Below are 16,253 nucleotides of genomic sequence, written 5' to 3'. Positions count from 1 at the left end.
AAGGTCTCATCAGTAGTGTCATCCCTAGCCTTAGCCTCTAAATCCTCAAAAAGGTGCTTAGCCTTCTCTTGTATGAGCATGAAGCTCAGCGGTGCACGTCTCTGCCTCTGGTGTTCAATCCATTTGCTCAGAAGTTTTTCCATCTCCTCAATCAGCTTTCCCCTTTTCTTACTAATTATTGTTGACTGCATACGAACGGAATTCTTAACATGCTCCATAATCCGGTCCTTGTTCTTGTAAATCGTACCAATCGTTGACCGATTCATGTTGTACAAACGTGCCACATTCGCCATCTTTTCACCGCAATCTAATTTTCTAATTATGGCAACCTTCGTTTCCATTGAGATTGCTTGCCGCTTCTTAGTATTGCCACCATCATCACCTGCCTTACGCTTGTCGTCAGCCATGATGGATGGACTAATTTTATCACAAAAAAAAAAAAAAAATGCTATGAGCAGCTATAGCACATGCGTACTTTTATGTCCAAATGTTCACAACTCGAATGTTCATAAGTAGGGTGGCGTCTGTGTATATAAAATGTGAAAACTTTAAAAAACTTGAAATTTTGGAAAGATTCCTGACATAATGGAGACGTGGTGCTCATGGAGCTCAAGCAGAATGTAAACAAATCGGGTGGGGCATGGTGACTGTATTAGAAAGTCAGGTGGGAGGAGCTGTATAGCGAGTTTTAGTCATAATCTGAAATGCTCGTATTAGCGGAAAGCCGTATACCTGGAGAGAATTTCGGGGGTCAACACCCCCGCGGCCCAATCTGAAACCAGGCCTTGTGGTGGATCATGGTCTGATCAACCAGGCTGTTACTGCTGGCCACACACAAACTAACTTACAAACCACAGCCCAGCTGGTCAGGTACCAACTTTAAGAAGGCACTGGGCAGGCATCTAAAGACAGCTAGGGGTCTACAGTGGACCCCCGACATTCGATGGCATCGACATTCAATAAATCCGACATTCGATGCATTTTAACGCAAAAATTTCGCCTCGACATTCGATGGAAAACCCGACATTCGATACGATTCGTACAAGATGTGTCCACGTGTGGCCTGAACTGCCCAGTGTGTGCCAGTGTTTACAAGCCAGCCAGTGTGCGCGCATCTAAGGATACATTCGGTACCTTCCATATTATCCATATTATCACTGTTTTTGGTGCTTGTTTCTGCAAAATAAGCAACCATGGGCCCCAAGAAAGCTTCTAGTGCCAACCCTACGAGAAAAAAGGCACTAATGACTATTGAAATGAGGTAATTGCAAAGTACGAAAGTGGAGTGCGTGTGTCGGAGTGCATGATGATTTGGTAAAGAAATTGCCTGCAACTAGTGGTGATGTGAGTGAAGTTAAGGCCAGCAAAGGTTGGTTTGAAAGATTTAAGAATCGTAGTGGCATACAAAGTGTGGCAAGGCATGGTGAGGCTGCCAGTTCAAGTCCTAATGGAAGGGAATTCCCCTTCTAAACCCTAACACCATCCACACTCTTCCCTCCTCCCATCCCATCAATCATCACCAGATCTTCATAAGTATCAATTATTCTATTGTTATTAATCTATTGTTATTGTTGTTAATGTAATTATTCTATTGCAATAAACTTAATATTTCATGTGGTAAAATTTTTTTTTTCATACTTTTGGGTGTCTTGCACGGATTAATTTGATTTCCATTATTTCTTATGGGGAAATTAATTCGACTTTCGATATTTTCGACATTCGATAGCTCTCAGGAACGGATTAGTATCGAATGTCGAGGGTCCACTGTATTAGTAATCCCCCTTATGTATGCTGGGAGGCAGTTGAACAGTCTTGGGCCCCTAACACTTACCGAGTCAAGTGTATTCTAACCTAACCGCTCTGTAATCCAGCAAAATCACTAATCTGGCACGCTACAGGTCCCAATGATGCGAGATTAGTGATAGTCATCCTGCATTACAATTAGTATAATTTAGTAATGGGAATGGTTTTACCGGATTTATATGCTATTTCTATAATCGAAAACTCCTATATTGTCAGAGTGCTTCAGGCAAACTTCGGACTAACTTAAGATTAGGAATTTTATATTTACAGTCAGTTGGATGAAAGTACATAAAATTGGGAGAATTACAGATAATGAGAATAAGTCTATTTTGTTTTGGATGTGTTCATGATACTGAAAATAGTACGTGTGGTTTTCACAGTTAACTGATGATTGGGAGAGTTAGCGAGGTAAGGTGGTTTTGAATAGGCTTGTTTCTGGAGATTTTGGGCAGCTTTCCAAATTTTTGACACATTGAATTTTTGAAGAGATTTAGCCGGACACAAGGAATGTCAGATTTTTGTGTCTGGTATGTCTGTTGCAACTACCAAAAAAGTGTTTTAGATCAGGATTAATATTAGACTATGGTTTTCTAAATGTAGATTGCACTGTAGTAGTGTGAATGTTTTGTACAGTGAGTAGCTTTAGGTCTATGAAGAGTGAGGGAGTGGGTTGTCTATCATTAGATTGCATGATAATTCTTACTGCAACTTTTTGTTGGGGCACTATTGGCTTTAGGTGGGTGGCTTCTAAGTCTGCTCGAAATGCCTAGCCATACTAAATCACAAAATACCCAAAACCTGTAAGCCCCACATTGTAACCATTATAGAGAATAAACTTGAATTGAATTCCCAGGCACAAATAGCATAAGTGAGGTAGGGATAGATGAGTGAATAGTAAAGTGTGAGTACGGCTGATTGTGGTACATAATAGTGTGTCTTTGAGAGGATTCCACCTATTTTTGGATGCTTTTTTTTGTGCGTGTGTGTTAGATATGGGAGTTGAATTTCAAGTAGCTGTCAGGTGCAGACCCAGAAATTTGCCCTCATTATGTTTGGCAGTAAGAGTGTTGTCAACTATAATATTTAGCTGGGTATCACCTGTTTTGTTCCCAAACAGTGTAGAAGGTCTTGTCAATATTAAGTGTAAGTTTATTGGCAGACATCCATCTGTAGGAAGCTGAGATGTTATTACTGTAACAGAGACCTGGTTCAACCTGAAAGATAGAGAAATTCCTTTCGAATGCCACATATAAGGCTATAAATTATTCCACACTGATAGGGTCGACAGGAAAGGTGGAGGAGTGGTGATGTCAGTCAGTTGAAATTTTTGCATTAGACATGACAACTTTAGACAAGCTGACTGGAGCAAATTTGACAGGAAATACAAGAATACCTTGCAGAATATAGTTTTGAATAGTATGGGTTTTGACAAAATATTGTTCATAAATTTAATAATAAAAATTTTATTTCCTGCATTTTACAGCAAACAAGACTATTTTCCTTTGTTCTTTTACATCACTTATGGTTTCAAACTAGTAAGTTTATTAGGTACAGGTACACAAATTAACTTACATACCAAGATGTGTGTACATTACCTAGGATAACCCAAAGAGTCAGACTGACTTATTTCCATTTGGTCCTTGATATCTATTGTTTGTCTGTGTACTAAATGCTTCTTCATTTTTCTTGTGTTTAGCAGTATTTTTGTTTTTGAATGTCACTTAATTTAGCTGTAATTGAATATCTGCAGAACACTATCACTCACAGGAGTCGTGTATAATATGTAAACTGGACCTGACTGGCCATGTTCTTGTTCTACTCACTTTCAATGCATGAAAGTGAATGTGGCTACAGCTAGGACTGCATAAATGCATTTATTTGTGATTTTTTCATGCATTTCAAAAATATTTCATGTTAATGTTTTATTATTTAATAAGAGTACGTATGTATTGCCCACGAAAGAATTCACATTGGATGAACTACCAACATTAATTGTGAAAGTAAAAGACACGAATGCAGATCCAAACACTGAATGAGGCATTCAAGTTAGGCAGGTCGTTAGAAATTATGTGCGTAAATTTTACAGGCAATGTCCTGAATTAACATTTCACCCCCATAACTGTGAAGACACTTTGGTGCATCAAACAGTTTACACTTACTGATGTTGATGTATCTCAGAGTCAAGTGGGACTCTAAGGACACCAGGTCACAATGTCTCTCCTTCGTGCCCAACTTCCACAGTTTATTATGTCTCGCACGTCTGGACCTTCAACTATTATTAGAGCCTATAGCTCTTAAAATTATTTGAAAATTCACGCCAGTAACACTAACAAATTAAAAGTGGACTGTAAAAATTAACATCATTTACTTGACCTGAGTAATTTACTTGGTTAATTTCATGTAAATACAAATGAATTACATGATTAAAAAAGACAAAGAACATTCAAGATTACTCACCAAATTAAGATTTTGGCATTATATCCTAACACCTCCCTTTCAATAGGCAGTTTATACTGGCCAATATAAATTAACATACTTGTAGCGAGAATTATTACACTGGGAGGCGTACATTACATGTAGTGTGAACTTCATCAATTTATGACGATGCTGCTTCTATTGCACCTTAATTTCATTTTAAGATTCGGCCAATTTCCCATTCCTTGAGAGAGCTAATACATCACCTCTCTGGACAGCCACCCAGGTAGTACTGACCCTATGTACACCCAGTGGTGGCCACAGCTAACTGAAAAGTTAGCTTCACTAACCGCCAATCTGCTAACTAAAAAATAGCTCCACTAACACTGAACCACTAAACAACCGAAAAAATTAGCGGAAACTGACGCTAAACGCTAATTGCTAACTTTTTCACACAAATTCAGATTCAGTTGTTTGGTCTTTTGCTTTTCAAGCTTATACAGTGGACCCTTGGTTATCAGCCGTTCCTGTTATTGGTCAACTCAGTGACTGGCAGACATGCAGGAAGTGTAGCAGGTACTCCAGAAGTCAGCATTAGTCTTCAATAAACCTATGTTATACTTATTTAATTGTTAAAAAAAATTATTTTTTTGTGAATATTTTTTGTCTGGAATGGATTAATTGTATCTACATTAATTCTAATGGGAAATATTTTGGTTTCTGGCCATTTCGGTTTTAGGCCGAGCTTCTCAAACAGATTACGGCCAATAACCGAGGGTCCACTGTACTCTAGTCTAAGTATACAGCACTCAGGTAGTTTTACTTCATTACTTTACAACACTGGGAAAGGTACTGTACTTCCAAACTGTCATAACTTGCAATACCCATGAAAATTAAGAAAATATAAAAAAACTATACTATTAGTTTAATAAGCACTTATAAATACCTTATAAGATGCTCCTCCAGCTGTTTATGGCTGACCAAAATCCTCCTGCCCAGGGTGTGGCGGGACATCGACGCCTTGCTGGGGTTCAGCGTCTTGATCAGGCTGACAAAGGTGGGGGATTCCACTACATGCAGTGGTAGCATGTTGCAGACGAATAGGTCCACAATCTTTGTGTCCACCACAGACTGACAGACACTAGTGCCAGCAGCAACAAACGCTTCGCCAATGGTGGTCTGGCGTGCTCTCTTTGCAGGCGGCTGTGATGACTGACTGCTGCTCCTGTTAGTGGCGCTGCCACAAGAAGATTGCCCGTGTTTTCCACGGGAAGATCCAGCCTTGATTCTCTCCTCAAACTTGATGGCATGTGCTGGGTGTTTCCTTCTAACATGCGACTTCAAGTTGTAGAGGCTCACTGCCTGTCCCTTGATGATGGTCTCCTTGGGCTGGCACATGACACAGAGGAAGTGCAAAATATTGGCGTTCTTCGTATCCCTTGACTTGAGGACAAAATAGTCATCCAGGTGGGGCCACGGGTTCTGCAACTCCTGGCCCTCAGCCTGAGCGGCCTCTGCTACAACCACAGCCGCTGCAGACTCCTCAACAACACCCTCAGGTGGAACAGAAACGTCTCCCCTGTTCATAACGACAAGTGACAACACACCCCAGTGATCACTGACACTTTAAGACTATAACAATGCTGCTCAGATGCTGCTGCTGCTGCAGCATTGATAAGTCACATTTACACATAGTCAGCCAATAGCATGCCTGACTGTTGGAGAAATGCCAACGACAGATAAGAACAAACACACGTGCCGTTGAAAAGGCATTGCTTTCTGACTACCAGCAACGTATGAATTTTTTTTAGCGGAGTCAAAGTTAGCAGAAACGCTAATCCGCTAAACAAAAATTTAGTTCCGCTAATTAGCAATTATCACAATTGTGCCCGCCACTGTACACCCCCCAAATCATTTGGAAGTTCCCACTCACTTCCTCAAGTATTTTTTTACAACTACCATTAATACTTTATAGTTACACCAACACTTCACATTTGCATTACATTAACACTTCACATACACATTACTAACTATAGGAAAATTATAGCAAATTTTCCACACAGGTGTTACAAAAATATTCGATGCTATGAAGATATGTATGCTGATAAAAAGAAAAAATTATGCAAACTATGTTGTTCAACAATTTTTCAAAATAAAAATTATCTTTTTCTTTACTGTATGCATGGTACATTGTTTATTTGCAACTAATAATCTTTAGAACTACAATTTTTTCATATCTATCTTTTGTAATTTCTTTATTTGCAAGTGTGCAAGAGTTTCGTGTGCACTGATTTGTACTAAGCAACTGCTGAATACGTTGCCATCCAACACATAAATCGTACTGCTCGAACGCATCACATTAAAACACACAATGCCATGATCAGTATGATATTTTTTTTGACATGTATTAACTGTACTATGCAAGGTATTGCTGTATCGAGTCTAGCGACTTTAGCGATACAATCCAGGATTGCTTTTTAAAACAGTTTGTAACAGAACCGACTAGAGGAAATAACCTGCTTGACTTGGTGCTTGCCAACAAGGTATCAGTGACAATCTTGAGGTTAATGAGCTTGGGGAAAGCGATCACAAATCACTGTTTCAGTACTTATATCATGGAATTGGAGATAAAAGGTACAAAATACCGATACGATGGAAAAATAAACAAATGCAGTGTATCCTTCCTTCAGTGGATGTGACCTGACCTGACCTGACTAGATGGGCCATTTGTTTAAGCTGGGAGGTAACTTGGACCTGCCTTGCATGGACCAGTAAACCTGCTGCAGTGTTCCTTCTTTCTTATGTTTGTGTTCTAGTGATCTTATTTTGCCCACACAATAGGCTTTATCAAGTGACAAACAGATCTACCTGGCTAAAGAGTACATGAATAATAGGGTGGATAACCAGGTGGAGAATGCTAGTTAGGCTGTATTTGAGATGGACCTGCATGTGATGGGCAGGCGTGTGTCATGTATGATAACTAAGTTTCTTGACAAGGTGGTTCAGCTATGTTGTAGAAGCCATTGTTCTCGTTGAAATTGTTAGATGCACAGATAAGTGATGATTCCAAAATTCTGCTGTACCGAGAGTCTTCCCCCATGGTGTAAGTGTTGCGTCTCTGTAGTTGATTAAATGGTTGTGGAAGTTTCAGTGTTGAACACGGGCATTCCTTAAATCATCCGTTCTGCCTGTATATTGGTGTTCTGAAATACAACCTCTTCTCACTTAGCAACGTGCAGTGGAACCTCGGTTTTCACTTTTAATCTGTTCCAGAGAGTGATGAAGACCAAATTCGATGAAAACTAAAGCAATATTTCCCATAAGAAATAATGTAAATCCAATTAATCTATTCCAGACACCCAAAAATATTAACAAAAAATACATTTTATAGAGAATAACTAATTTTACATACAGAAAACAATGAAAAATAAATATAAAGCACTAATTTTAGTGGATAAATGAACATTTAAATCAGTTTTACCTTTACTGAAGACTTGTTGGCATATTCTTTACGAGATCTGCATGCAACTGCCGTGCCCGTTCGCAAATTATTGCCTCCACAACACTATCTCCCGCTAACTTTCTCGTTGATCCACACCAACAACAACTTCTCAACATTTTCGATTGTTTGCCATCGTTACCACCCTCTACCACGATCACAACCACCCTCTACCACAATCACTACCACCCTCTACCACAATCACTACCACCCTCTACCACAATCACTACCACCCTCTACCACAATCACTACCACCCTCTACCACAATCACTACCACCCTCTACCACGATCACAACCACCCTCTACCACATCACTACCACCCTCTACCACATCACTACCACCCTCTACCACAATCACTACCACCCTCTACCACAATCACTACCACCCTCTACCACGATCACAACCACCCTCTACCACATCACTACCACCCTCTACCACATCACTACCACCCTCTTCCACAATCACTACCACCCTCTACCAAATCACTACTACCCTCTACCACAATCACTACCACCCTCTACCTCAATCACTACCACCATCTACCACCATTACTACCACCCTCTACCACTATCACTACCACCCTCTACGTCATCACTACCACCCTCTACGTCATCACTACCACCCTCTACCACAATCACTACCACCCTCTACCACTATCACTACCACCATTTACGACAATCACTACCACCATCTACCACCATTACTACCACCCTCTACCACAATCACTACCACCCTCTACCACAATCACTACCACCCTCTACCACAATCACTACCACCCTCTACCACAATCACTACCACTCTCTACCACAATCACTACCACCCTCTACCACAATCACTACCACAATCACTACCACAATCACTACCACAATCACTACCACCACCACTACCTTTGTAGAGGGTGGTAGTGATATTTCTCCACAAAGCTTTGCAACTCATTCTACAAGTTCTTTCTTGAATTCTATCACATTTCTCACCTTCTTTATCAAAAGGCTGGCACTCAGAACTTTCTTTGGCCCCATGGCGGCTTATTTAGCAGTCGCATTCAATAAACAAGCACAAAAAAAATAATTACGAAATGTTTCGTATGAAGATGCAGAGTAATGTTCAATCGACATGAAACACAGCCAGACTGATTCAGAATGTGTGCGTGGGATGTTTTGTGGGGGTGCAGGCACATGAAAATGTTCCATACGGCGGACGAAATCCAAGGTGATGAACGAAAACTGGGACAATATTTTGATGAAAAAGTAGACGAAAGCCAGGGCAAACAGAAACCAAGGTTCCAGTGTACTCATTTACCGATGCCTCGGACTTACGATGGGCTCTCTGACCAGTATTCATACCTAAATACTGTAATGTACATATTAGAGCTATACAGTACACTACTGTATAAACATTTAAAATATACCAGAAATGTTATAAATGGTGCAAAGGTGACATTAAAACAATATCAAAGATGGACGATACAAACTCACTACCACTACAGTATGCTCCTCACTTAGCTACAAATTCGTTTAACAACATGGTCTTAGGAACGGAACTCCATTGTTAAGCGAGGAGAGGCTGTATGTGTTTGGATGTGTCTGGATGTCTTGCCCACATAGCAGCGCTGTATAGCCCTTGTGGCTTAGCGCTTCTTTTTGATAATAATAATAACTTGCCCACATATAATTGGTTGCAAATGTTGCAAGGGAAGACACTAAGTACCACAGAATTTTGGAATCATCACTTATTATCTGTACATCTAACAATTTCAAACTGAACAACAGTTTCTTTAACACAGCTGAATCCCTTGCCAAGAAATTTCATTATCCTACATAACATACACTCCTGCCCGTCATGTGCAGGTTCATCTTGGATCCAACCTACGCACATTCTCTCCCGTCCCTTGCAGGTCCATCTCAAATACAACCTAACCAGCATTCTCCACTTGGCTCTCCACCCTGTATACACTCATGCACTTCTTATCCAGGTAGATTTGTTTGTGACTTTAACCCTTAAACTGTCCAAACGTAGATTTACGTTTGCTCACGTAGCGCTCCGAACATTATTCTACTTTTTTTTTACATTGTTTTTTATGGAGAAAATCAAGGTCGGAGCGCTATGCGCGCAAACATAGATCTGCGTTTGGACAGTTTAAGGGTTAAAAAGCCCACTGTGTGGGGGCAAAATATAATCAATAAGGATCACATTAAACTGAATTTGTGTTTAACTTTCCACATCACAGAATTACCTTAATAACTACAATCAAGTCAATATCCCTGACTTCTGCTTGGCCAATTTCATAGGAGAGAAATTACCTCGGTGGGTTGAACTGGAATGACCTGACCATGGGTCAAGTAGATACCAATGGTTGCCGATATGACATTTTTCAAAGCATAGTTCTAGCTGCCCAGACTAATGTTCCAAATAGAGAAATTAGATCAAGCAAAAATGACCCTAAATGGATAAACAATAGATTAAAGCTGTTAATGTTATCATAGGTGTATATTGAACATATAATGCATTTTACACCAGCTTAAGTGTGAGGGGCTTATCATCTACATCTACACACTCAGCAGCACCTTGGAGTGCAGATCGCTTTAGTCTATATGCTGTATGGAAGGAAATATAATGACGTTTCTTGAATCTTTGAAGCCATCCTTCACTATAATCACACTCGTGCTGTAATTTAAGTTGTTTATGGAGCAACTGAACCTGTTGCTTTATCAAGGCATCTGACAGTTCTATTCCATCACTACGACACTGTCTTAACCATTTCAACATTACTCCATCATGCGTACTACTATCTCTCATTGTTTTCCTTCTCGGAATCACTGTCTATATAGAATTTCAACAGTTTTTTCCTTTTCTTCTTTATATTATAAACAATTTATGAACAAATACCATATATTTCACACAACTTGCTCACTGAAACACCACTGTCCAGTTTTTTCAACAGTTCAGCTTTCTCTTGAATCGTTATGGATCGCTGTTTACGTTTCAACCACCATGGACACCTGCATCTCTCTTAGGAGCCATACCTACGGCTAAATTTAAGCAAAATAAGCAAAGAATCTCAAAAAAAATCAAGGTATCACCACCAGCAAGTGTAATCAGTCCATCTGAGCACTACTACACTCAATGCCACTTATGGGTCATCCAGTAAACTACTCTGGTGGCCGAGGGAATTTCAAGTTCCCGCTCTTAATGGGTACTTCAGTATCCCTATCTTCTAATATCATAAATAAGTTCATTCAGGTATACACAAATACAGTTGCATAGATTACCATACACAGTCAGTACCTGACCAACCAGGCTGTGGTTTTTATGTCAGTTTGCGTGTGGCCAGCAGTAACAGACTGGTTGATCAGACCTGGATCCACCATGAGGTCTGGTCTCAGACCGAGCCGCGGGGGCGTTGACCTCCGAACCCTCTCCAGGTAATGTGTGTAGAGAACCTAGGATAACCCAAAAGAGTCAAAGTGACTTATTTCCACTGGGGTCCTTTAGCTTATTTCCATTTTTCCCCTATAATCTACCGTGTCCACTGACTTCACCTTGCAAACACAGACAAAGCAAATGCGATAATAATTATGAACAAGGTAGATTATAAGGGGGAAAAACAAACATTAGGAGACAGGGAAACTCGCGTACTTCAAGTTTGTCCTGACTATACCAAATTAATGTCTGCATAAATGACTCATTACGATTGTGACAGGATATAAACACGTAAAAATTCATTACCACTAACTAGTTCAGCCCAATGGATTATTATTATTATAATCAAAAAGAAGCGCTAAGCCACAAGGACTATACAGCGCTACAGCCCAATGGAAATAAGTGCTGCTGTGTATAATTTACGTAATTATTTGTATGTACCTATACCCGAATAAACTTACTTGCTTAATCTGTAATCTTTTGACTACCACACACACCATGGGTAAGGAGCACATAATGAAAATGCTAAACTAAAGGACTCCAATGGAAATAAGTCACTGACTTTTTTGGGTTATCCCAGGTTCTCTACACATATGCTGCTATGTATGATAATCGATGTAACTGTACATGTGTATACGTGAATAAACTTACATATCATCCATTGCCGGAAAATCGGTGGTGTACCTGCATGTCATTTAAGTCATCTATTGTCTAAGTTGTATTATGTACTTTTAGAAAGAAAAGATCATGGTGTTTCACATCACATGTGCACCATTTCTTGTATATTAAAGCATGGATTTTGTTTGTAAAACACTGTGCATAATTTTGCAGCAGCAGCCCAAGTTACCTGTCTAATAGAGGCCAGTTTCATTAGCATTGTATATTTGGTCAGCTGTAAGATTATTTTCCCTTACAATGTTCTCATATGTCACACTATTCTGTCTCTATCAACACTTCTCGTGCAAATTTTAGGTACACATGCATTATTTTAATTACCAAGTGCTAAACCCACAAGGGTCATACACTGCAGAGGCAAAGGCACACACACACACACACACACAATGTAAATCAAGGACCAGTGTAAATCAAGGACCATAATGTAAATCAAGGACCAGTGTAAATCAAGAACCAGTGCAAATCAAGGACCAGAATAAATCAAGGACCACAATGTAAATCAAGGACCACAGTGTAAATCAAGGACCACAGTGTAAATCAAGGACCCCAATGGAAATCACTGACTTTTTTGGGTTATCCTAGGTTACTATGCTAACCTGTGTAATTATGTGTACCTAATAAACTTACACATAATAACGCTGTAAATACCTGCAATGCCTAATTTCCTAATTCCGTCTTATCTTAAATTTCGTTAACCGTCAGAGAAAGAAATTGTGGTATCAATGCCCAATTGTTATTTAAAATCTTTAGCAATAATTACTGGTCCTGGCCTGGTGGGTAGAGCTCTCGCTGCACACACGGAGGACCCGGGTTCGATTCCCGGCAGGGTGGAAACATTTCCAGGCGTTTCCTTACACCTGTTGTCCTGTTCACCTAGCAGTAATTAGGTACCCAGGTGTTAATGGACTGGTGTGGGTGGCATCCTGGGGGACAAGATTAAGGACCACAATGGAAATAAGACAGACAGTCCTTGACTTTCTTGAGTTATCCTGGGTGGCTAACCCTCCAGGGTTAAAAACCCGAAAATCCTGATATAACCAGACCTTCACATCGTTTCAATAAAAATCATTAATATAATACTTATTATAATCATGGGGGAGCGCTAAACCCAAAGGATTATGCATTTTCGTATAACAAATCCAGAATTTCCAATTTTGAATTATATAAACTTTTCTTAGTGTGACTCAGAACATGCAGTAAAATCCAAAAATTTTGGTTTTGACTGTTTAATATTATACAATATTGACCATCAAAATAAAATCCAAAATAATATCCAATGTTATATTCTGCCATTAATTCTTCTCACACCCCGTTCAAGTTTATTAAGTTTATCACTAAGTTTTAATGTTGTTCAGTTTTTCTTCACTTCACTTGCAACTTTAGGAGACATTATGGTTTATTAACATGTTGTAATTACATTATAATGAAGGTAATTTGAGTATAATGTAACAATGTGTCGGTATGTTCTTCACTGTCAATATGGCCGATGTAAATATTGACATATTATGTTGTAGAGTTCTGCCACCACCATAACGTGGCGCTGTAGTACTACACCGCCACTATATTATGTTGTTGAGTTCTGCCACCACCATAATGTGGCGCTGTAGTACTATACCACCACTATATTATGTTGTAGAGTTCTGCCACCACCATAACGTGGCGCTGTAGTACTATACCGCCACTATATTATGTTGTAGAGTTCTGCCACCACCATAACGTGGCGCTGTAGTACTACACCGCCACTATATTATGTTGTAGAGTTCTGCCACCACCATAACGTGGCGCTGTAGTACTACACCGCCACTATATTATGTTGCAGAGTTCTGCCACCACCATAACGTGGCGCTGTAGTACTACACCGCCACTATATTATGTTGTTGAGTTCTGCCACCACCATAATGTGGCGCTGTAGTACTACACCGCCACTAAATTATGTTGTAGAGTTCTGCCACCACCATAATGTGGCGCTGTAGTACTACACCGCCACTATATTATGTTGTAGAGTTCTGCCACCACCATAATGTGGCGCTGTAGTACTACACCGCCACTATATTATGTTGTAGAGTTCTGCCACCACCATAATGTGACGCTGTAGTACTACACCGCCACTATATTATGTTGTAGAGTTCTGCCACCTCCATAACGTGGTGCTGTTGTAATACACCACCACCCAGGTGTTATACTACTATATTATGTTGTAGAGTTCTGCCACCACCATAACGTGGAGCTGTAGTACTACACCGCCACTATATTAGGTTGTCGAGTTCTGCCACCACTATAACATGGCACTGTAGTACTACACCACCCAGGTGTTATACTACTATATTATGTTGTAGAGTTAACACAAGCCTATCTGATGTTATCCTGACACCAATTGACTTCGAACAGGCGATAAATGACATGCCCATGCACTCTGCCCCAGGGCCAGACTCATGGAACTCCGTGTTCATCAAGAACTGCAAGAAGCCCCTATCACGAGCCTTTACCATCCTACGGAGAGGGAGCATGGACACGGGGGCCCGTCCCACAGTTACTAAAAACAACAGACATAGCCCCACTCCACAAAGGGGGCAGTAAAGCAACAGCAAAGAACTACAGACCGATAGCAATAACATCCCATATCATAAAAATCTTTGAAAGGGTCCTAAGAAGCAAGATCACCACCCATCTAGAAACCCATCAATTACACAACCCAGGGCAACATGGGTTTAGAACAGGTCGCTCCTGTCTGTCTCAACTATTGGATCACTACGACAAGGTCCTAGATGCACTAGAAGAGAAAAAGAATGCAGATGTAATATATACAGACTCTGCAAAAGCCTTCAACAAGTGTGACCATGGAGTAATAGCGCACAAAATGCGTGCTAAAGGAATAACAGGAAAAGTCGGTCGATGGATCTATAATTTCCTCACTAACAGAACACAGAGAGGAGTAGTCAACAGAGTAAAGTCCGAGGCAGCTACGGTGAAAAGCTCTGTTCCACAAGGCACAGTACTCGCTCCCATCTTGTTCCTCATCCTCATATCTGACAGACAAGGATGTCAGCCACAGCACCGTGTCTTCCTTTGCAGATGACACCCGAATCTGCATGACAGTGTCTTCCATTGCAGACACTGCAAGGCTCCAGGCGGACATCAACCAAATCTTTCAGTGGGCTGCAGAAAACAATATGAAGTTCAACGATGAGAAATTGAAATTACTCAGATATGGTAAACACGAGGAAATTAAATCATCAGAGTACAAAACAAATTCTGGCCACAAAATAGAGCGAAACACCAACGTCAAAGACCTGGGAGTGATCATGTCGGAGGATCTCACCTTCAAGGACCATAACATTGTATCAATCGCATCTGCTAGAAAAATGACAGGATGGATAATGAGAACCTTCAAAATTAGGGATGCCAAGCCCATGATGACACTCTTCAGGTCACTTGTTCTATCTAGGCTGGAATATTGCTGCACACTAACAGCACCTTTCAAGGCAGGTGAAATTGCTGACCTAGAAAATGTACAGAGAACCTTCACGGTGCTAAAAGATAAAACACCTCAATTACTGGGAGCGCTTGAGGTTCCTGAACCTGTATTCCCTGGAATGCAGGTGGGAGAGATACACGATTATATACACCTGGAAAATCCTAGAGGGACTAGTACCGAACTTGCACTCGAAAATCACTCACTACGAAAGCAAAAGACTTGGCAGACGATGCAACATCCCCCCAATGAAAAGCAGGGGTGTCACTAGCACGTTAAGAGACCATACAATAAGTGTCAGGGGCCCGAGACTGTTCAACTGCCTCCAAGCATACATAAGGGGGATTACCAACAGACCCCTGGCAGTCTTCAAGCTGGCACTGGACAAGCACCTAAAGTCAGTTCCTGACCAGCCGGGCTGTGGCTCGTACGTTGGTTTGCGTGCATTATTATTATAATCAAGGGGGAAGCGCTAAACCCGGAGAATTATACAGCGCCTGGGGGGGGATGTGGAAGGCATTCAGGCTTAATTCGGGGAACTGGAGCACAGATCCAATTCCCTAAATCAAGAGCTCCTCACCAACATCAAGGAACCTTCCTTGAGGGGGGTTTGCGTGCAGCCAGTAGTAGTAAGAGAGATTTCGTTCGGATTTTTAACCCCGGAGGGTTAGCCACCCAGGATAACCCAAGAAAGTCAGTGCGTCATCGAGGACTGTCTAACTTATTTCCATTGGGGTCCTTAATCTTGTCCCCCAGGATGCGACCCACACCAGTCGACTAACACCCAGGTACCTATTTGCTGCTAGGTGAACAGGACAACAGGTGTAAGGAAACGTGTCGAAATGTTTCCACCCGCCGGGAATCGAACCCGGGCCCTCCGTGTGTGAAGCGGGAGCTTTAGCCACCAGGCCACCGGGCCACCTAGTAGTAGTAATAATAAAAATAGTAATAACAGTGGGTGGTAGTCAA

General features: G+C 40.8%; 1 protein-coding gene across 1 annotated transcript; it reads right to left on the bottom strand.

The window, feature by feature from the left end:
• Nucleotides 1–1,965: 1,965 nt before the first annotated feature.
• Nucleotides 1,966–7,982, bottom strand: LOC138855374 (uncharacterized). The gene has a single exon (XM_070104495.1). The coding sequence runs from the start codon at nt 5,803–5,805 to the stop codon at nt 5,155–5,157; it is 651 nt and encodes a 216-aa protein (XP_069960596.1). The 5' UTR covers nt 5,806–7,982; the 3' UTR covers nt 1,966–5,154.
• Nucleotides 7,983–16,253: the final 8,271 nt, after the last annotated feature.

The sequence above is a fragment of the Cherax quadricarinatus genome, chromosome 92 (genome assembly GCF_038502225.1).
Source record: "Cherax quadricarinatus isolate ZL_2023a chromosome 92, ASM3850222v1, whole genome shotgun sequence".
Classification (NCBI taxonomy): domain Eukaryota; kingdom Metazoa; phylum Arthropoda; class Malacostraca; order Decapoda; family Parastacidae; genus Cherax; species Cherax quadricarinatus.
Note: the sequence above shows the minus strand (reverse complement) of the source record. Positions and strands in the feature narration are given on the sequence as shown.

Bases quoted from the DNA above. Each gene is read 5' to 3' on its own strand.
- LOC138855374 (XM_070104495.1), bottom strand. From the start codon at position 5,805: ATGAACAGGGGAGACGTTTCTGTTCCACCTGAGGGTGTTGTTGAGGAG.